The 23315-nt window shown below is 35.9% G+C and overlaps 1 protein-coding gene across 2 annotated transcripts in view; it reads left to right on the top strand.

Moving 5' to 3' along the window:
- The first annotated feature begins 502 nt into the window (after positions 1-502).
- The window catches only part of EDIL3 (EGF like repeats and discoidin domains 3), a 603737-nt gene continuing 580924 nt past the window's right edge, over positions 503-23315 (top strand). The window contains exon 1 of one of the 2 annotated variants that reach the window (XM_036740910.1): positions 503-1296. In XM_036740910.1, the coding sequence (XP_036596805.1) occupies positions 1230-1296 (67 nt within the window). In that variant the 5' untranslated portion in view covers positions 503-1229. The remainder of the gene's footprint in view (positions 1297-23315) is intronic. The other variant, XM_036740909.1, reaches the window with a different exon arrangement.

The raw sequence follows: 23315 nt of genomic DNA, 5'->3' as shown, positions 1-23315 counted from the left end.
AGTAGAATATATAGGCAAGGTAGTAATTAATCGAGTCTCCTGAAGCAGAATTCCTAGCAGAGCTCTTGGCACATAGTGGGACTTTAATAAATGTTTGTTGTTTGAATGAATACAGGAGAGATTGGAACTCACTGGTAGAGTTTTAAATTCTTTGACTCTTGGTTAACTAGGTCGTATTTATTGGAAAGCTAGGGCATTTCCCTTTTAAAATGCTGCCTCTCTCTAGCAGAATCTTTCTCCCGTACGGAAGCAACTTTAAGAAATCTCTTTAACTCCCCTTTCTGGACAAAACCTAGGAGAAGCTCCAAATGAAGTTTCCTCGTGGTAAATTCGAACCAGTACTGAAAACAGATGGGAATGTGGCTAGTAGCGGTACCTCATTAACCTCAAAGCCTCCGGGACGTGTGAGGGAGTGTATTAAGGTAGCCTAAGAGATTGGAGGCTGGTAGCAGGTGCCAGGGTGTGGCTGCGGTTGTCTCCCTTCTCTCTTCCAGCAGAAGGAGCCACTTCTGTGAAGAGGGAAGAGTGAGAGAGAGAGAGGGAGACAGAGAATGAAGAGGGGGAGAGGGCTGAAGGGAGGGTAGAGAGGGGAGGGAGGGAGAGAGAGCCAGGAGATTGGGAAGAGAGCCTGTGAAGCTCTCAGCTCATACGCACGCCGCCTCTGTTTGTATACAGTGCGCCCTCCAGCCGGCATCGCTCCCTCCTCTTTTCCTCCCGCTTCATTGTTCTCCAAGTCAGAAGCCCCGCAGCAGTGGCAAAGAAAACAGCCTAAGCAAAGCTGCGCGCCGGCTGCGGGCTTCTTCACAGCCCCAGGTTTACCTAGGGAAAGCCACCCGGAGCCACGCAGCGCGGAGCCGCGCTCCCACACACATCCCCGCCTCCCAGGACTCGTCTCCTCTTTCCTTCCCAGCTATGACTGAGTTGCAGCACTTTGACTGAGCCGCGCTGGGTTATTCCGGGATCCTACCCGCCACCCTTTGCCAAAGATCCGGCAAAAGAAGAAGAGGGAAGCGTTCTCTCCTTCTCCATCCTCTTTCTCCTCTTCCTCTCTCTTCTAAAGATTTTTTTTTCTTTCTTTCTTTAAGAGAAGGGTTGAGAGAAGAAGACATATTTTAGTGCACGCGATCTCCTGGCACCCAGAGCCCTATCTCTGAGAACCCCACCAGCTAGATCCTCTCTCCTTCCCAGACCCCTTTCCCAACTGGGGTCGCGCCGGTGGAGAAAAGATCATGAACCGTTTGGTGGCTGCCTGGCTCTTGTTCGGTCTGAGCCTCTGCGTCCCTCAATTCACCAAAGGTGAGATGATGGGGTGGGGTGGGGGGCTCCGCTAGGGAAAGGGGATGGAGAAAGGGGCCAAAGCTCTTCCTTACGTGGTGCTGGGAGAAAAGGCAATGCCTGTGTACTAGTGGGAGTGAGGCGGTCCCGTGAGGCTGGGGTAGGCGGGGGCGGGGGCGTCTGCCGCTGCCCGGTCAGGGCGGGGGGAGGGGGAGACCCCGATTCCTTGTGATGCCAAGGTTGCCACTGCCTGAGGTTCTGTGTGTGTGTGTGCGCGCGTGTGTGTGTTTGTGTGCCATTACCACAAAGGGGGCGAGGGGAATGGAGGGGGAAACTGTGCGCCCGAGCAGACCATTTAAAGTGATCCCAAAGTCTAGAGTGAAGTGTGCAGGGCGGGCAGAACACAGTGATGCAGCGGGCTGTAAATCGAGGAAAGGAGGGGGCGATGGGAAGAGCAGGGAACTCACAGGAGCAGGGGGATTCTGCAGTTCACTTCACGGAGAGTCTCTGGAGGTGTTCTCCAAAGTGAAGGGGAGGGCAATCGCTGCAAATATGCTCATTGGGCGTAATTAGTCCAGCTTGAGCGGAGTTGGGGGGATGGGGGTGGGGCGAAGGGAATGTGTAAGAGTTTAAACGTCAGCCAACTGAGTGGATGCGATGTTTTCAAATCCGCAGAGCTGTCCACCAGCCCAGTTTTCGTGTGTGTGTGTGTGTGTGTGTGTGTGTGTGTGTGTGAAGAATGGATACTCGGTTCGTAAATTTCAACTAGATGCTGAACAGTTTGCAAACACATTTCAAGACACTTGGAGGTTTGTATATCATTGCTAAAATGAATGGGTCTTGTCAGTGTCTTCCGTAGTCTGTCTTAACTAGGACATGCTCTATCCAAAATATAGAACAAAAATAAAGCTTCTTTACTGAACGATCCCCTGTCTGAATAAACCCCAAATACATCTTGATAGTTTCATACAGATATCATTGCTATAGACATACTGATACATTTATATCAGTAAGCTATGCTTGTTTAATTACACATATACATATATATTTAAATTATACTGCAACTCACCTCCCTAGTGTTATTTAACATTTGTAAAAGTTGCAAGAGCTTGCCTCTGTCAGGTTCTCTTGATTTGTGATAAGAAAAAACATGAAGCTTTTTGTTCTTCCTTGAAATAGAGGGCTTTGAAGCCTGGGAGGCTAGCTCCCGTTGTTGCCTGTCTTTCTGGGAGCACTTTACAGAACAAGTATCGAGGTGTAAAATAAAAGTGTGATTGGCTTTCTAGGCTGGCTGGTGCTTAAGTTAGTGCTGCAGGAAGACGGGGAGCAGGAGGGGAGGTACCTGGTGGCTGGATGGCGAATGTAGAATTGTAAAGAGAGATGGGGGGTGGGAGGTCTTTGCTCTTTGGGCCCTTGAGAATGCGAAGCAGCATCTCCAGTGAGATTTAATGGGTAATAAATCTCCAGGGGAGGCGGTTAAAGTGTAGAGTTCATTGCAGCGCAAAACTGGATCAAGATGCTGTGCTTGAATTTTTAAAGTGTTTAGTTAATAATTACTCTAAGAGGTGAATCAATGTGAAATCAAATATTTAAATTCCCTTTATTTTGAGGAAAAGTGTATTATTTTATTTCGCCTGTTGACTCTTCTACCCCTTCCCCAAACTACCCCCCCCCCCGTTTGTTTTTGCTGACCAGCTTATTATGGACTTTTCTGATGAGCAGGGTTGCCTACCTACTGACAACTGCCCCTTTCCTCCCTTAAATTAGGCATGATTTTTTTAAAGGGTGAGTGTGTGTGTGTGTGTGTGTGTGTGTGTGTGTGTGTACTATATTTAAACAAAGTGTCCCAGTTATCAGGAAGGGTTAGCAACAGCATTTAAGCTTACCAAATGGTCATAGTGTTGTAGTTTTCCTGGAGACAGAGAGAGAGAGAGAGAGAGAGAGAGAGAGAGAGAGAGAGAGAGAGAGAGAGAGAGAGAGAGAGAGAGAGAGAGAATATGAGAGAATCTCGTTTCTTTCCATGGAATTTTCTTCCTTTTTCCTGTATGTATTACCCCTTGCACTTTGATCCCTTGGAAGAAAGGGAAGGGAAAGGAATGAATGGCCCTTCTCTTTCCTGCTCCCTTCCCCTCCTCCCAGCACCCCTTCTTCCCCAACACATACCGGTAAACACAGAAAGCACAGAAACTCATACACACCTACACACCTACACCCTACCATCACCATCTGTCCCTCTAGTTTGTACTGGGGTGGAGGACAGCGCCCAGGAAGAAGAGAAAGGAGAAGCTATTTGCTAGATCTGCAGCCTCCGCCTCCACTCTGCTGAGTCCCGGTGTAAGAGAAGAGTGCATCGCTCACTAGATAGGTTCCACTGCCGAGTTTTCTTCCCCTTCTACTACACAACAGGCAAAGGGTCCGAGGGGCCGAGGTCCTCCAGACAGCCCGAAGCTGTGGTGTGGTGGATGTGTTGGAAACCGTTAGTCAGGGATCTCGGGAAGGTTTTTTCTTTCTAAATCCTCCTAAAGGAAGGTCTGGCAGCTGTATGCTCCATATTCTTTAGTGCCTTCCTCCTTCTCTGGAAGCCGGTGGTAAGAAGGAAAGGGAGAATGAAGAATAAAATGATCCCATTTTTCAATAGGTCCGTTTAAACTTGCATCACCTGCACGTTATTCACCCACATCCCTAAAGGGTTCAGCACAGACCATTTAAACTTCGAATAAACTCCGTGGCAACCAATGGCAGTGAGATCTTATTGAGTAGCCCAGAAAGATGCCATTGCCCTGGTGCTTCCCTTTTTTTAAAGGTGGTGTTTCCCTCTGTGCGGTCATCTAATTTAAGTTAATCAAAGACTGTATTCTGTGAGATTCGGTAACTCTTTTTATTAGTAGTTTTTTTTTTTATATTTTAAAATTAAACCAATGGATCAGTCAGATTGAATATTTTATTAGCTCTTAAATTATTCATTGTTATGAGTTGCTCTAAAAAATCCAATAACATTCATACAGTTGCAGCAAGCACGTGATGCCTTATGCAATCTGTCCCTATGCCTGCAGTTTGTGCCTGGAGTCTTTAAGTAAAAGGCACTGTATCTGAAGTCTAGACATGTCATAAATACTATGCATCATTGGAATTTATCATTTGACTCTTCAAAATTAAAGGCTTTTTCAGCTACTTCTGAATAAGGATGCACAATGAATTCAAAACTAAGTACCACATTTCTCCCAGTGCATTGTCTTCTAGAATTTACCATTGCAAAATCCTTCTCAAATATGAATTTTCAGTATTTTCCTGTGCCTTGTTACATATTAATGGTTAGATCATCAAATTTCTAAGCACATTAAACTTATACCTTTAAAAGTTAGTACCAACTTCAATTTCCTTGAGTAAAGTGTTCTTTTTCAATCACCTTCAAATAATAAAATTGAAGCCGATCATTAATTTTAAAGTAAGAGCAGGCTACTATGTTAATTTGGTACTGCTATATCAACTTTGTCATATCCTAGCAAGCACTGTCATAATATACCACACATTTCTAACTGCACTCTGAAACCTCATTTTCTAATTATTTCTAACATTTCCCTTCAATTCAAATGCATTCCAATTTAAAAGTATAGTTGTTAGAAAAATCATCAAACTTTGTTTAAAAAAAGAATAATGGTGTTATTATTAAAATGTTCAAGCATTCTATCTTTTGCTTCAATGTTAAAGCAATTCCCTAGTGGGAGCTAAATTATTGTGCTGACCAAGTATGGTTGAATTGAAACAGATGGCTAGAATTCCAAATGTCTTAATGTCACAGTTCATTTTCAAATGTTTCCCTGGTTGAGAACTTCAGGATATTCTTTCAAAAAATAATTTTCTTCTGCTCAGGTTAAGTTTGAAAAATCTGGGTGATCTATTGGTGGACTCCTACAAAAATCTCTTGTATGTCTTTAGAAAATGTCTCTTAGTAATTAGTCTGCAATTACCAGCTTTTCAAAGATATTGTGTATAGGGCAAGCATTATATTGTATATACTTATAAACAAAAAAATACATCAGAATCAATTGTTAAAGTTCAAGGAAAGCAATTCTGATGCATTTTGTTTACAGAACATAGAGACAGGTATAATTATTGCAAGAATGCTTTATGATTTAGAAGTTGCATTGAAAACTAGCCAGAACACAATTGCAGCTTCAGAGTTCAATATTCACTGGAAGCAAATCAGGAAAAAAAAAGGTGAAAAATCTTGTGAGCAAATTTTATAAGTTAAGTATATTCACTTCAATTCTTAAGATTCCACTTTTGACAATCATTTTTACTCTTTATGGAGTTAGCCTAGACATGTATACACACATGCATAAACATGATTTGAAGCAACACAAAAATGACTGAAGTAATATTTAATATTATCAAATTCTTTTTGAAAGGAGAAGACATTAGACATTAAGTTACTTACAACTTAACAAAACTCAGAAATGCCCTCACTTCCCCTCGCTCCTTCATCAAGTCTCTGAGAGTTCAGCCTAGAGAGAAACCAAACAGAAATCAGATGTACCATCACCAGTAGGTGTCAGGATAATCAATGGAGATAATTTACAAAGACATGCTATGACAACAAAGAGGTAAAGTGAACAAATCCTTTCACATGGGCAAGGATAACATTGTGATCTACTAAACCTAAGGCTTCCTGAGAGGAAAAATTGATATTGGTTGTAAGGGATTTGGTTCCCTTTTATTAGTGGATATTCTGTTCTATATTACAGTCAGTCTTGGTTGCTACAATGTGAGCACAGATTCCATTGAACATCAAAAATGATCTCATATTTGGTGTTCCTATGCTCATCCAAAGGGTGAGGTCATTGGTTTGTCCTATTGAATTCTTAGTCTCCTGATCTGCTACTAATTCTTTTAAGATCTGAATTTTCACTTGGTCATTTTTTTCTACTGTTCATCATCATTGTTACTTGACCTGTGTCATGTATACAGTACTGCACTGTAAACCTGCCATCTGGAAACCTTGTATTTTAGCTGTCACCATATTGCATATTGCATATCCATATTGAACAGTTATTTTACACAAGAAGCCTTCCATTTAGCTTCATATCTTGTACATATATGAATGGAAATGTGAATAAATCAGTATAAGGTTTTGTATTAACGTAGTCACCAATTATTTTTTCAGACTTTTTCCTCTTCTTTTTACAAGCTACACAATTGGAATTGGTATTCCCCCAAATTCAAACATAGAAATAAGTCGACTGGGCTAACTATATAGCATATTTTCACCACACACGTAAAATTATTTTGCATAGATAACAACATTTCCACCCCTCCTTACTGAATGGCAAAGTTTAGGAAGCCGGATGCTACCAAGTTGATGTGAAGTCTGAAAAAAAATAATTGAATGGTGTAGATATGTTAAATGATGTGAAATATAAAACAAGGAGCATCACAATTCACCTTTTAAAGATAAAGACTTAAATTTTCTGCATTTTCTATCTCAGTGAGCTACCGATACTTTCTCTACATTGATAACTGTCAGTGACCTGACATCTTTTCCTTGTTTTTACTGGTTTTTAACAAATGACCTTTCTTTCAATTTTTTTTCTAGCATTTTTGCTGATGTAGCCCTTAAGAATGGTTTAATGGAGATATCATTACACCTTTTTGCAAGTTTTGTTAGTTTATGCATGCTTATGGATATGATGCCGAGTATTCTATCCTAAGTAACATCTTTTCTGGGTCAAAATGCTACGTGGTGCAGTGAGTAGAGCACAGGCCCTGGAGTCAGAAGGACCTGAGTTCAAATTCGGACTCAGACATTTGACACACTTACTAGGCGTGTGACTTTGGGCAAGTCACAACCCCAATTGCCCTGCCTTCCCCCCTCCAAAAAATGCTCTTAAAATAAATAGATCATCACTCCCATGCCAGGATGGCAAGTAAGACAGCATTCTTTTATAGAATAGATGTGTGATTTCTATCACAATTAAAATAATAGATTGCAGTTTTATGTACAATTCATCTTTTTTCCCCTGTGCTACCAGGGTATGAAAATGCTTGTTTTATTTCTTAAGTTTGGAATAAAATAAATGAAATTTTATTTTAAAAAATTATAATAATAAAATAATTTCAGTATAGCTGTCATTGTAAATTAACTATCATGCCTGAAAAAGCTGATGCCATGATGACCGTCCCCCCATCTGTTATTGCAAATGTTAAATGAGACTCGAAACACGCAGCAGTACAGACCATTTGGGGTCTGATTTGTCTGTAGTGATTAATTAGAAATACATTTGTCTAATATAAAACAAATTACATATAGTAACATCCTACTTATCAGGAACTAATTATCCAACAATCTCAACTATTCTGCATACAACCATAAGCTTGGAAGCGTAGCAAAAAGGTATCTAAGTAGTCATCAGTGTCTTCATGTATTGAAGCACATTCGCTTTACTTGGTTCTTCACTTAGAAAGTATTTGTTCTTTTTTCAATATAACCCCACCCCACCCCCCAAAACCTATCTTTCCACTTTATAGCAAAATAGAAGCAGTAGATTATAGGAGGTACAGTACAGTTAAAGGCATGAATGCTGACAGAAAAAGAAAGGATATTTGAGGAAGAGAAGAGATAAGACAGAAACAGAAACAAGAAAGAGAGTGGTCCAGAGCCATGAAGTACAGGCTCAAATAGCCTTACAAACATTGGTCTCTAAAGGTTTTACTATTTTACTTATTAATTGTTATTCATGAAGAAACTCCTGAGTCACCCAAAGAAATGACCAAAAACACATTAATCAATCTTTAGGAGGCAGGAAACTGGGTAACTAATTTTAGGAGGGTTTCTATCCAAAATTATTTAAAGTATAACTAGCTATGTCTACCTATGCCCACTGGTACTTAAAGGTTTACAAAGCACTTACACACATTATCTCATTTGATCCTGCTCATGCTGTGTCAACACTTGTGAGACAGGTGCCATTATTATCCCCATTTTCCACATCAGGAAATTAAGGGCTGGACAGCTTCGGTATCTTGCCCAGACTCACATAGCTAGTAAATATCTAAGGCAGTACTTAGATTCAAATCTTCCTTACATGAAGTCTGACTCCCTTTCTGCTTCCTCACCTAACTGCAATTACTTTTTTTCAGCTTCAGTGGTCTGAAAAATTTGCCTTATGTGGAACACCTCCAATGATAGGAAAAATGACATGAAATTTTTAAATTAATACATTGTTTTAAAGGACCTAATTCTAATAAATCTCTGATGCTTGAGACATTCGCATATATCAGATGTATTATAGTTAATAAGAAGATATCACAAGAGAATTGAAATGTTCTTATTTGTCAAGTTCCATTTTAATTTCTTGAAGACACATATGCATAGTGTTTTTTCTTCTCCTACTATAAATTATTTATGATGGAAATGATTATCATTGTCATTGCAAATAGTTAATATAGTCTGTGAAATTGAAGGGAAGGATTCGAACCTAGGTTTGAGTTCAAGATTTTCATTCAAACACAGTGTCAAATTCCAAGTTGAATGTCCAAGTTCCAAGCTATGAAGAACTTGGTTAGTTTGGGATTTTCTAATTTTCTAAGAAAGACATTGTCAAACTCACTGATCTGTCTTAAGAATGATTATTTCAGAAATTAAAAGTTCAACAGCTTAATTTCAATGAGAAATCTCTCCTTTTTCTTGCTTTCATAGCACTTTGCCTACATTTCTCCCATAACATATCCAATTCTGCTGAGCATTTTATTGAATTGTGACTATATTTTACATCTGCTCAGTTGTAAACTTCTTGAAGGCAGCATGAGTATATTGTTTATCTCTTTCTAGTATAGAGCCAAATATATTGCATTGCCCACAAAATGTTAAGAATAGATGCTTGTAGCTTGGACTTACTCAGTTGTATCATTCATATTCCCACATCACCAAGTATTCCAAATTTTCTGTGCTTGGTATTTTTTTTTAATTTTGGGCATATTAGGTTAAAGTAATATTTATTGAAAGGTATCAGTGTAGTATAGCATATGGAGACTGGACTTGGACTCATGAACCAGTCATGTATGGCTTCTGATATATTTTATACTTTTTGTGTGACTATTGACAAGCCACTTAACCATTGGTTTCATTTCCCCAGTCAACTCTGACAGCAGTTGTTCATTCAAAGAAGGAATGGGTGAATGGGAAGAAGGGAGGAATTTGTAAAAGGGCTTACTATAAACCAAGCACTCTGCACAAAATCAAGAGATTCCTTAGCCTTAAGGAGCTTACATTCTCAGAAGGTAGCAAATAAAAGGCAGTATGGCCATGGAAGAGTGTTTTGTTTGGGAAGTATTAGAGATGGTAAGTGGAACCATAAGGGCATCAATCAATACACCCAGAAGAAAATACCAATATTGATTTTATTAATCTTTACAAGCAAAAGATGTAAAACAGGGAGGGAGTGGGTTGGAGATTGTACAGCAAAGAGTGAATTGTTATTTGGGCTATAAGCATGATTTGGAGTCTGGTGTCAGATAAATTTGATGGAACTTGTGTTTTGATAATAGCTGACTAACCAATCAGGACAGCACATGGTTCCAGAGCTAAGTGGATTATCACCCAAGGCAGGAAATAAACATCTAGATCAATAATGTTGAGATGATTGGTGATGGTAAGCATGAAAAAAAAGTGTGAAGTAGAGTCTAAATGCCTTTGGTGAAAGGACAAGACCACCCATGGTCAATGACAAAAGCAGCATTGCGCAAAGCTTTTCTATCATTCAGCTAATATCTCTAGACTCATGTCCTCTTGTGATCTTTTCTCCTAATATTCACTTCAATGAAGGGATTTTTTTCTCTTTTCTCTGACTCAACTCTTTCTCCAAACCACAATTTCCTGCCAGACTGGTTCATTCCTAGTAAATTTTCCTTTACTTTCTCAACATAGAGTAAGCTTCACTCCAACTTAAAGTGGGCTTCTTTAAATTGCCTTTATTAAAACCATATGTTCTTTCCCCCATATTACAAAGTGGATTGAGGGAAATATTCAGCTCTCAACAATTTTTGCTAATGGGACATAGCAATAGCATGGATAAATGTAATCTACAAATACTTCCTGAACTTTATTTCAGTCAATAGCTCGAACTCCATTTCCTTCTAAGCCTTTTTAAAAGCTGTTCACAAAAAAAGAAAGACAACTTCTTCTGAAATTAATAATTTATTTCCCTCTTTATGTATATTGCTAAGGTGTTGTACAATGAGGAAAAGGAAGGCAGCGGAAAGAGAAAAGGAAATCAAAATTGGTAATCAACAAATTCAGATGAATAATATTTCTTTTGTGATAATTTGGAATGGATATTTGAGACTACATATTCCACTTATATGGATGATTCCTGAAAAAAAGAATAAAAGTAAAAGACCTTTTAGATATTTTCTTATACTTTGAATTCCTGAATTCCCATAATAAAGAATGTTTTCATTTTTCATAACTGGCTATTAAATGTGACTCTTCCCCCAACTCCCACTGACACACTGTGCCAAGCTACTGTATAGTATTTTTCACTACAGATAGAGTTCCTTAGATAATAAATTCCTGCATAGTTTTAGCTGCAGTATTACTTTAACATAAAAAGTAGGTCACAGAGTAGTTTCATAAACTTTAAAAATTTCTTTCTCACTTATTGAATATGTTTCTTGCAGTCTGTGCCATAATATGTGCCTACTTAGAATATAGTTTTTTACTGAATCAAAGGGGGATAAAGCACCACCAAAACAGAAGATAAACGTAAATATACTTTAGCCTCTGAAGTCCCTTCTAGCACTAAATCTATGATTCTGAATAAAAGCAATATATTAAGTGATTTCTATATTTAATAAGGATTATTGAAAACTAATTTAAAAATAAATAAAACCCTGCAAACAATACCTTCCTTTGTTAGAGCCAGAGTTTATAATGTCCTTATTAACATTAACTCTGAACCAAAAATGATATATATTCAGGCTTCATTCTAGCTCTTCCCTATTTTTTCCTCAGTACCTGTTTTATAAATCCACAGATCAGGGCAGTTAACTTGATTAAAGTAGTTAATCTAGGAAAGGCACTGTATGTGTAGCCTTAAGTAAAGCTAGCTCTGTGTGTTAATTACTGGATGTGATCCCATTTCTTCATCTCAAAGTGGTGAACAATAATTTACTCATGTTATATATGTAGGGGTATTATGAAGAATGATGGATATACATGTATTTCTGAAAAATCATTTTTAAAATTTAAAGAAAAAATGTGATGCTTTACAAAAAACAACTATTCACTCTCCAATGAAATACAAAATGGTGCTCTGGAGATTTAAATAACTTGCTAATTGAATAGCAAAAGCAAAAAAATGGGGGCTTCTCTAGTGATTCTTTACATTGTTTATTTTACTTGGGAATTTTGTCCTTCATGTTGTTGAGTCAAGTCATTTCTCCTATTTGGTTTTAGTCTTGTTCCCTTGGCTTGGACACCCTGTATTTCCTTTGAATTTTGAGGTGTTCATATCATCAAAGCTTAAGTAGCATAATTTAATATTAAGTTTTCAAATAGACTATAACTACCCACCTTTTCTCAACAGCATATCTAGTTTGTAGGAGAGTTTTTAAGGTAACATTTGATTCATTCTACATTCAATGCCACTTTTTAATGATTCTGGATAAAGGCATTATATATAGAAAGAAATGTATGGATCAAATGAGCTCAATCCTTGTACTGTCATCTGGGGGAATAAGTGTTCAGATTTATTTTGAGCTAAAACTTCCTTAAAACATGCATTTTGAGTTTTAGTCTTCCTTAAATATCGTACTATAAAAGCAGGAAAATTATAAAACACTCTGGAATAATTATTCAAATATTACTCTTATTAACTGCATGACCCAGGCACCTTCCAAGTTCAGGCCTTCAACACTTCCTACTGAGATTGTTACAGTAGACTTTTAATTCCATGTCTTAAATCTCTCCTCTCTTCAATGATCATGTGTGTTTGATGTGCATGTTTGTGTCCTAGCTATGTGTTTCCTTGGTATAGAGGAATGGTGCGATTTCTTTTATTTTCTCTCTCATACTATTCTCCCATTTAGGACTCAACTTTAATGGAATGCAACATAGTATTGCAATGGCTAGTATGCTATATTTGGAGCAGGATACCCTGGTTCCATTGCCTTTCTCAAATGTAGTAGTAGTAGTAGTAGTAGTAGTAGTAGTAGTAGTAGTACTAATAGTAGTTGTGGTTGTTATATTCATATCACACTTTGTGATTTGCAAACTTCTTTATTTATATGGCCCTAAGCAAGTCACTTAACCTCATTAAACCCCAGTTTCCTCATTTCTTCATCTATAAATTGGGGTGGGATAATAGCACCTGTTTCACTAAGTGGTTGAGAGGAGCAAATTAAATAATGTATTTATAGAATTATATAGCTGTCAGCTAGCATTTTATTATCATTTGTAGGATATTACCATTTTTATGCACATGACACCTGGAAGCCTATTTATAAGGAGGCTTTTGAAAAATTGCTGCTCAATGGGAGAATATGTGCAGCTCTCCTATGAGTAAGGAGCTCTATCCTGCTCCACACAGAATATGTTCCAGTCTGTTTTCTCTATGCTGCATAGCTTCAGTGGGGACAGGGAGTAATGATAACACATAGTGGTATGCAGGACCTATGCATGTGAGGAAATTGGAGCATTATAGATGAGGAGGCTTTTGATAGGTAGCAAAATTTAACATGCAGAGAAAAATTGGGCCATTTTTTTCCCTGTTTGAAGAAGCATAAGATGAATATCAGAGAGGGGAAATCCTTTGCTTTCTGGAGAAAATGAACTTTGCACATGTTAATGAATTCTTTCTCTCCAAATTTGCATTTTTCAAATATTTGTAAACTAGATACTCTTTAGTTCCTTACATGTCCAAGTTACATACATTTTTCCTTTTAATCTTTTCCTCAAGTCTTTCCCTATATCCTTTGGGTTGTTTTCTTTTGAACTTTTCTACATAATTGTACTACAAAATTGCTGAAAACTGAGCAACAGATTTCAGGGATGCTCTACCCAGAATTGTCACCCAGACTAGAGTGGGCATTTTTGGCTATGGATTTTGCAATCACATTTATAATTTGCTGTCTACTATCTCTGCTAGGTATTATGGAGCATTGGTTTTCTTCCCTCCAAAAACTGAATATCAATTGCATGTTCGTTTTTATTCCATAACTATTTTGCTTCGCATTTTTCCAGTCACTTTCATTATTTTACTCATTTCCATCTATATTTACAATCATTACAGTTACTATTATTAGGTGGGGTTTTCTCTGCCTACACTTCTTGGAATAACCTAACTTATCATTGCCTGCAGATTACATTAATATGCTATTTACTTCTATTTTTAGGTTCTTAATGTATCTGTTAGGTAATAGAATACTTTATGCAATTTCCTTCAATATATCCCTAGAGAACTTTCCCCAAATTTGCAATTTTTTTTGTCTTTTTGGTCTTTAAATTATCTTCTGGTCCCTTGGCAAAACAAGGAGAAAAGCTCAAATAAATTATTTTAACAATAAAGAGATAGGGAAATGTCAAATTAGATCTCCAATTGTGTAAACCTTTTCCTGGTTGGAAAATAAATAGCTTCAATAATTCAGGGGTACTATATTGTTTTAGTATCTGTGATCTAGGGAAATGGATATCAGTGAACCATTTTTTTTAAAAAGAAGTAATTATTGTACTTGCAACCTACAATGAAACCCAGTAAATAAATACCCAGGTGGACTGGGTACTGAATTAATCTTCCAAAAGTAGGCAGTTTACCTACAGAGCATAAGGAGAATGTGACTTATTTTTATCTCATTGCATCAAAGAACAATAAAGTAGTAATTACTGTGTGTAAAAGATAAGCAAGGAGCTTTAGAACAGCACATTACTTATGTATGTAAAGAGAGTGGTGTTCCCCAAAAGGGGGGTCCAGGGTGCACATGGGAAAGGTTTTGAATCCAAAGAGCTAGTCACAGCTGCAAGTTGTCAGGTGAAGTGGCTGCAGGTGCCTCTTTGATCTTCTAATTGCCCTAGCACCTCATCTAGCACCCCCATAGGCTCCACCATAGGTAATTTCCCTATAACTATAAGGGCTTTTCTACCTTCCTTCATGTCCACACACCTGGATGATCACATAAGTATTTGGCAGAGGGAAAGCAGAGCACCTGGGAGTTTTGTCTGCCCCAGGAGCTAAAAGCCCTATTTAGAGTTCCTTGTGCAGTGACATTCTGTAAGGCATGCCAAGATGCTGCTGATTTTCCTTTGGGCCACTATTTCTCTCTTTCTTAAATGTCTCACTGGCTTTAAAACAGTCTGTATAGCTGTGTTCTTAGTAAATTGTGTGATTTCCACTTCTAGCCTGTGAAAGCCCTGAAATCAGAAGCTGTCTTTCCAAGGAGAAGTTTATGTTGGTATAGGGTCACTTAAAGGCAGTCCCTGAGAATTGTCCTGTTTTCTTTCTTTTATGTTCCCTTCCACTGAGAAAGAAATCCCTTATCATTACCTGTAGCTCTATTTTTTCCAAAGTTACGTTTGGAATTTGGCATCAGAATAATATGGTTTTCAATAGAGAAACTACTTAGATTCTAAGATTTTCATTTTATTTGTTTTGGAATATTCCTTGAGAAAGCAAGAAGCTTCATAAGCAGCATATTCCCAAAGAAAGGCACATTCACCAAAAATGATCCTGAGTCAGACTTTTGATGTTTGACCAATGACCAAATTAATAAGGTTCCCATTTATCAGTTGAATGGGGATTTACAGACATTACTTTTCTTTGGTGTATCCATTTTTCTTTTAATTTTTAAAATTCACATTGTTTCCAGCTAAAAAATCTGTGTTCACTCCACAAAAGTAAATTAATGCCTCCTCCATGGAAATAAAGAGGAAAAAATTCCTTGTAACAAATACATAATCATAGAAAACAAGTCCCTACATTGGACATTTGTTTTTAATCAGACATTGCTTTTCCAATGCGGTAAGATGCTTATTCTGAAGGCATATTCCAAAGTAAGAATTCAATTTTGCAATCACATTTAGAGAGTTGTCCCAGAATTTTAATAGAGTGGGATAGATAGTGAAACATACCAGAACCAGGAAGTCAAATAGTATGTTTTTCTTATCAAAACCATTTCTAGATTCTTTTAAAAACTTTTTATGGCAAGTCCTTCTTTCCTTCTTTCTATTCTTCCCAGTTATACATATTACCCTTAATATGGAATAAAAAGTTACTTCTTAAAATAGATCATTTTCACCTCTAAAATTCTTTTTATTGTATGTGCTTCCCCTTCCCCATTGTGTACTTTGCAATTCTTTTGTATTTGTAACATAAAAGGAAAGACTTTATAAATACTGGTAATATAACTATGTTAGACAGATCTCTCCATGGGGAACTTGGGTGCTGACCCAATACTTTTAAATTTTATTCTTTGTTTGGATACCATTTTTGAAGTTTATACATAGATGTTTTTTCTTTGTTCTTTTGATGGTTCTTGAATAATGTGATATTTTTTTAAATAAAATAGGTTCATCTATACCTAGGAACATGTAAGCATTGATGTAACATCTTGGCATTTTATTTTTATATAGTTTCATTTCCCTTTCTGATGTTTCTTTTAGTTTGATGAGTTTGTATCAAACTGCTCTCACTTATGACTTCTCCTGAGGGTGCCAAATTCCTTCCCCCCCTCTCAAATGTCCATATATTTTCATTGAATGTTAAACTATTGTGCATAACACGTTGTTTTGGAAGCAATCTGATATACTTTTTTTTTCAAAACATCCTATTTCAGGTATACTTTGATTTTCCATAAAAAGAATAATGTTTGTGACTTGTACAATTTTCACTTAGAATACAAAGTTCTTCTTTGCCTCTTTTAATATATTGCTCACTGTTGATAGTCTAATGTTTTATCACAATGTTTCTTCCTAAGTTAAACTGGGGATTTCTCTGTGCTCTGTGTTCAGTGAATTACAGCAATCTGTATTTTGTCCTCATTTCAATATTTTTAGACAGTATTTTGCAAATTTTCTTAAAATATGGTATTCAGAAATCTATTTACCACGTATTTCTGAGAGAGCTATCTTTAGATTCTCTTTGATGATTCTAGATTCATAGTGGGTTGTTTTTTTTTTCCTTATGCTTATATGGAACTTAAATATTACAATTTACAACATTATTTTAAATTCTATTTTTGTCTATTTTTCTTCCACCTTTCTATTTTTAAATTCCAAATGTGCCATTCTCTTTTCCAAGAGACTTTTATTTTTATAAAAATATGCTTTCCCCCCTCTATTGTATTTTGGCTTCTCTTTTTAGAACTCTATAACCCAGCCTTTCAGTTTGTTTTAATTCTTCTCTTGGTCTCCTAAAGTGTTCTGGAGATTCTGCTATTGTTCTCTTCTCATTTTCATGAGGTCTTGTACTTACTGCATCTTTGTTTTTGTATCAGAACTTATCAAATTGATTTCTTTAATACTAAAGTATTTATTTTATTGTATCCTCTTTTTTAGCCTCTGACAAGTTTTTCTTTTGAGTTCTTAGTTATCTGTTTTAAATATCTAACTCTATTTGACATTTTTTTTTGCTATTTTAAGATGATGTAGTAGACTTGAATTTATCTAAGATCTGTCACTCAGCTATCTTAGCGAAAGTCCTCCTCCTTTCCATTGTGTTGTTGTCATCCTTTCGTTTATTTGGTGGTCTTCTTTTTATATAGTGAGTGGGGGATAGGCTATCCAAGCAATCTCTCTTTCTTCTTTCTGTGTGCATCTTCTCTTCTGTTCCAGATGGTAGTGAGGTGGGCCTAGTACTTCAGGGCCCCTCTCCAAACAAAAGTTGCTTATTCTCTTCCATCCCAATCACTGGGATTACTCTAATTCATGAACATTAGTGGTGGAACAGTCTGTATCACTACCAAAAGAGACTACGAGAGGCAATAACAGATATACTGTTATAGCTTCGTGGAATGCAGGGTATGGGGCATATAGTTCAACATCAAATGTGTTGTCAGAACAGTGTAGTAGAAATAGGACTGGACTTTAAATCAAAAGTTGTATGTTTGAGAAGCAGATAAGCTAATTTCTAAATTAGTGATCTTGATATATCTGAGACTCATGTTCCCCATCAATAAAACAAAGATAATAATTCTTTTCCTATATACCTTGTCGTGTTTTGTGAGTTCATACAAATTTGAATTCTTATAATTATAAAAAAGAGGCTTTTGGACAAGTAGATCCATTTCTGTCTATTTTTAAAGCATCACCATTTATGACTAAAATTAGCCCTGCTTCCCAAGGTGATTCCTCATCATAATTAAAAAGCTCTGTACATAGCATGGGAAAGAATATCTTACTGTGTTAATTCATTAGTTAAATATTTATTTGGAATTTGCTTCCCTAAAATATGGTGTCAATATTTTCAAAAAGAAAATCAATCAATTTTGGTTTCTTTCTTAGTTATTTGAGCCTTCTATTATATAAGCTTTAGATCCAGTGTACCGTGCACTTACTCCAAATGTTCCAGATACATAATCTGATATACACCACTATAGACAAAAGATTTCCAACATAAACAGACCATGTTGCTACTTCAGCCTCTGGAAAGAACACAGAAAGTGGAGTTAAGAATCACCAGGCCAAATTCCATCTCTGATACTTAAGAGTTTTGTGTCCATGGGTAATATACTCATCTTATTTTAACATTGTTTCATTCACTATCTACTCAGTGTACCTGTGAGTAAAATGTAATAATTACTGACATTTATTAAGATAACTTTAAAGATTATTTATTTGAAAGTATCTCAGAAAATAGGAGACGATGGTAACAAAGCAGTGAAAGCAAAGTATGTGCCTATTTCATGATTGCTAGATGGATGGTTGACTCCATAAAGAAATCTTGTCAATTTGGAAATAAGGAGGGTTATATACATATTCATGATTTTTTTTCTCAAGTGTTCCTAGTATTTGTTTAGACGACATAATGTAATTCTTTCTCAGATACATCTGATTTTCAGCACCCAAAGCTCTTTCTCATACCAACAGCATTTGAGGTCATACAAGGTTTGTCTGCTTATAAGGAGAATTGCCTAGTTGTGATGTCATACTAGAGGGAATAACCCAGGAGAATTAGCTGATACTGAATTTTTCAAAGAATAACAAATTTTATCTAAATTATTATGTGCTAGAAATATTGATGACATATCATCAGATGCAGTATACCATCATACAATTCTTCCTCTGCAATTGTATCTCTTCTGTCTTCATCTCATAAAGTCTTTGTCCTATACAACATGGTGATATGCAGGTGACTCATGGTTTTCATAGTACATGCTGATGGAGCACAAGTATTGGCTGAGTCTACAAATTGTAAGTGCTTTGTAAATGAACTCGTGATACTAGCTGGCTCAATTTGGAGGTCATCACACAGTTGACCCTATTAACCATAGTTCCTCTTAAAGAACATATATTGCTATAGAGTTATAATATCTACAAGGGGAGATATTATTTACACCAAGCAAATTATAGATCCTTGAAGATTCTTGAAGTTTTGAAGGAAATTTCAAAGAGAATTTGCTTTCCTTTCTCTATGATTTTGCTTATATAGGGCATGCCTCTACTACCCATACTCAGCTATCGGGAAATATTTTGTAATTGTTAACATTTCCATCTGAGATTATTTATAACTTTTCATGTATATATCTTCTGCATATATAATTGTTTGCATATTGTGTTCTCTGCTATGAGGTTTTGGGAGGCAAGGGATATTTTTGCCTTTCTTTATATCCCCATTCCTTAGCCAAGTGTCTGGGATATAGTAAATATTTCATAAATGCTTATTGACTTGACTTTTTTCTTTTTATTGGCTTTAAAAACATGGACATAGAGATTCACACCCAGCAAGTAGATCAATGGTGGATATGGTGCTGAGGCTGGCCTTTGACACTTTATAAATAGTCCATACTTTTGAACTTATCAGGAAATTCATGTTCTGAGTCTCTTGCTTAGGATATTTGTGGAAGAAACTGTCCTTCTCAGAATACCTAGACTATGACTGACAAGGGAAATTAACTTATATAGTTTTAGCAAAATATAAGTACATGGAAGTATGGAGCCAAATTTTTCACTCCCCACCCTTGCTGATGTAGAAGGAACCGTGAGAATCTTCTTTTCTGTGGCAAATTTAAAACAGTGTATAACTGGAATCCAGAGTTGCAGTAAGAATTCCTTAGAAACAATATTATAAATGATGGTTAGACTTAGTAGAAATAGTACTGTTGAAAATACCTGAAGTATACCATTTCTGTTTTTTTTTTTAAATCCAAGATCCAAAACTTTTACTTATAAATGAATCCTAGATCACATCCTTTCAGCAAGTTGAAAACTTATGTTTGTATTTCAGTCTTCTTGGGAAAAAAAAATATGCTTGTAGAATCTCCACTTTCAAAATGGCTGAAAGAATCAGGAATGTTTTCCTGTGGCCACATATGAAAGTATTATTTAGAAAAAAGGAAACACAGGTAACATTTCATATTATTATTAGTAAAATCCATTATGCAAAGGCAGTAATAACTAGAATTGATAAATTTATGAGGAACTGAGTTCATACGGTGATGGTCTTTTCAAGATTAAGTATTTTTGAAAGTCAAATATACATGAATGGAAAGAGAGGTAAATATGTACTTTTAAAAAATCTATCTTTGAGGGTCTTAAATTTTTTTATTATTATTTGAAGGGGTTTTTGCATTGTTTTCCCTGAAATTAAAAAAAAATTCTTTGAAATATTTTCAAATGTTGAAAAAAAGCTACATAATCTATTTGGACTTGGGATTTTCAGTTTGTTGATTTCACTTTGAATGGAGCATATTATCAGATGCATGAATTAACTTTATAAAATCATTGCTGGAATGCTCAAATTAATTATTTTGGAATAATTGATACATAATAATCTAACTTTGGAATGGGAGCATAAACTGAAAATTTGAATAAGTATATTTCTATACCAATGGCCTTCTTAAATTTTATTACATTAAGAAATCCCAAAGAACATATTTAAACATCAGTGAATATATATTTGTGTATTTTATTTTCCATTGAGATTTTATGCATCAACATTTCAATTTACAAAGATCAAGGAAAAGGATTACATAAAAAACTTTGAACTTCTGTTATGTATAGTTTTAATGAAATATGTCCATACTAAATTTAGTAAAATATTAACAAATTTACTTCATTAGCTTGTTTCCCCTTCATTTCTTATTCTTTTTTAAATTTCTTTATTTTTGGATTTCAACATTCACTTTCATAAGCTTTTGAGTTTTCAATTTTCTTCCCCTCCCTTCCCTTCCTCCTCCCCAAGACAGCATGCAATCTGATGTAGGCTCTTCATATACATTCATATTAAACATATTTTCACATTAGTCGTGTTGTCAAAAAGTATTAGAACTAATGGGAAGAGCTACAATAAAGAAGAAACAAAGGAAAACAACAAAAGAAAAAAAAAGATGAAATAATATACTACAAACTGCATTCAGACTTCATTGTTCTTTCTCTGGAAGCGGACAGCATTTTCTATTATGAATCTTTTGGAGTTGTCTTAGATCCTTGCATTGCTGAGAAGAGTCAAGTCTATGAAGGTTAGTCATCACACAATGATGCTGTTACTGTGAACAGTGTTCTCCCGGTTCTGCTGAATTCATCCAACATCAGTTCATATAAGTGTTTCCAGGTTTCTCTGAAGTTCAGGTGCTCATTATTTCTTATAGCACAATAGTATTCCATTGCACTCATCTACCACAACTTGTTTAGGCATTCCCCAGTTGATGGGTATCCCCTCTTTAATTCTTGGCCACCACAAAAAGAGCTGCTATAAATATTTTTGTACATGTGGGTCCTTTTCCCATTTTTATGATCTCTTTGAGAGACAGAACCAGAAGTGGTATTGCTGGGTCAAAGGGTATGCACAGCTTTATAGCCCTTTGGGCATAGTTCCAAATTGTTCTCCAGAATGTTTGGATCAGTTCATAGCTCTACCAACAATGCTTTGGTGTTCCAATTTTCCCACATCTTCTCCAACATTTATCATTTTCCTGTTTTGTTATGTTAGCCAATCTGATAGGTGTGAAGTGGTATGGAAGAGTTGTTTTCATTTGCATTTCTCTAATCAATAGTGATTTAGAGCATTTTTTCATATGACTATAGATAGCTTTAATTTCTTCCTCTGAAAACTGCCTGTTCACATCCTTTGACCATTTATCAACTGGGGAATGACTTGTATTCTTATAAATTCAACTCACCTCTCTATGTATTTCAGAAATGAGGCCTTTATCAGAGACACTGGCTATAAAAAATGTTGCCTAGCTTTCTGCTTCCCCTCTAATCTTGGTTGCACTGGCTTTGTTTGTACAAAAAATTTTCAATTTACTATAATCCAAATCATCCATTTTGTATTTCATGATGTTCTCTATTTCTTTTTTGGTCATAAATTCTTCCCTTCTCCATAGATCTGACAGGTAAACTATTCTTTACTCTCCCAGATTTCTTATAGTATCAGCCTTTATATCTAAATCATGTACCCATTTTGATATTATCTGGTATAGGGTATAAGATGTTGGTAATGCCTAGTTTCTGCCATGCTGTTTTCTAGTTTTCCCAGAAGTTATTGCTAAATAGTGAGTTCTTATCCCAGAACCTGGAGTCTTTGGATTTATCAAACAGTGGATTGCTATAATCATTGACTATTGTGTCTTGTATAACTAACCTATTCCAGTAATCCTCCACTGTATTTTTTAGCCAGTACCAAGTAGTATCAATGATTGCTGCTTTATAATACAATTTAAGATCTGGTATGGCTAGACTACTTTTCCTTGCATTCGTTTTCATTAATTCCCTTGATATTCTGGACCTTTTATTCTTCCAGATGAATTTTGTTATTGTTTTTTCTAGATCTATAAAATAACTTTTGGCATATGGTGATTCATATGGTGCTGAATAAGGAAAATAATTTAGGTAGAATTGTCATTTTTATTATTTTAGCTCAGCCTACCCATGAGCAACTGATGTTTTTCCAATTATTTATATCTGACTTTATTTGTGTGAAAAGTGTTTTGCAATTCTGTTCATATATTTCTGGGATTTATTTTGGCATGTAGACTCCCAAAGATTTTATAATGTCTACAGTAACTTTAAATGGAATTTCTCATTCTACCTCTTGCTGTTGGGCTTTGTTAGTAATATATAAAAATGGCAATGATTTATATGGGTGTATTTTATATCCTGCAACTTTGCTAAATTTCTTTGTTATTTCAAGTAATTTTTTTTTTTTTACTTTATTCTCTAGGATTCTCTACACATACCATCATATCATCTACAAAGATTGATAGCTTAGGCTCTTCTTTGCCTACTCTAATTCCTTCAATTTCTTTTTCTTCTCTTATTGCTAAATGTAAAATTTCTAGCTCAATATTGAATAACAGTGGTGATAATGGATATCCTTGTTTTACCCCTGATCTTACTGGAAATGCTTGTATTTTATTCCCATTACATATAATGCTTGTTTATGGTTTTAGATAGATGCTACCTATCATTTTCAGGAAGATGCCATTTATTCCTATGCTCTCTAGTATTTTAATACGAATGGGCTTTGTACTTTGTCAAATGTTTTTTCTGCATGTATTGAGATAATCACATGAATTCTATTAGTTTTGTTGTTGATATGGTCAATTATGCTTATAGTTTTCCTAATATTGAGCCAGCCCTGCATTCCTGTTATAAATCCTACCTGGTAATAGTGTAGTATCCTTGAGATAAGTTGATGTAATCTCTTTGCTAATATTTTATTTAAAATTTTCGTATTTACATTCATTAGGGAAATTGGTCTATAATTTTCTTTCTCTGTTTTGGTTATTCCTGGTTTAGATAACAGTATCATATTTGTATCATAAAAGGAATTTGGTAGGACTGCTTCACCTATTTTCCCAAATACTTTATATAGTATTGGAATTAGTTGTTC

The sequence above is a fragment of the Trichosurus vulpecula genome, chromosome 1 (genome assembly GCF_011100635.1).
Source record: "Trichosurus vulpecula isolate mTriVul1 chromosome 1, mTriVul1.pri, whole genome shotgun sequence".
In the NCBI taxonomy this organism is placed as follows: domain Eukaryota; kingdom Metazoa; phylum Chordata; class Mammalia; order Diprotodontia; family Phalangeridae; genus Trichosurus; species Trichosurus vulpecula.
The sequence above is the reverse complement of the archived record's forward strand: the minus strand, read 5'-3'. Positions and strand labels throughout refer to the sequence as shown.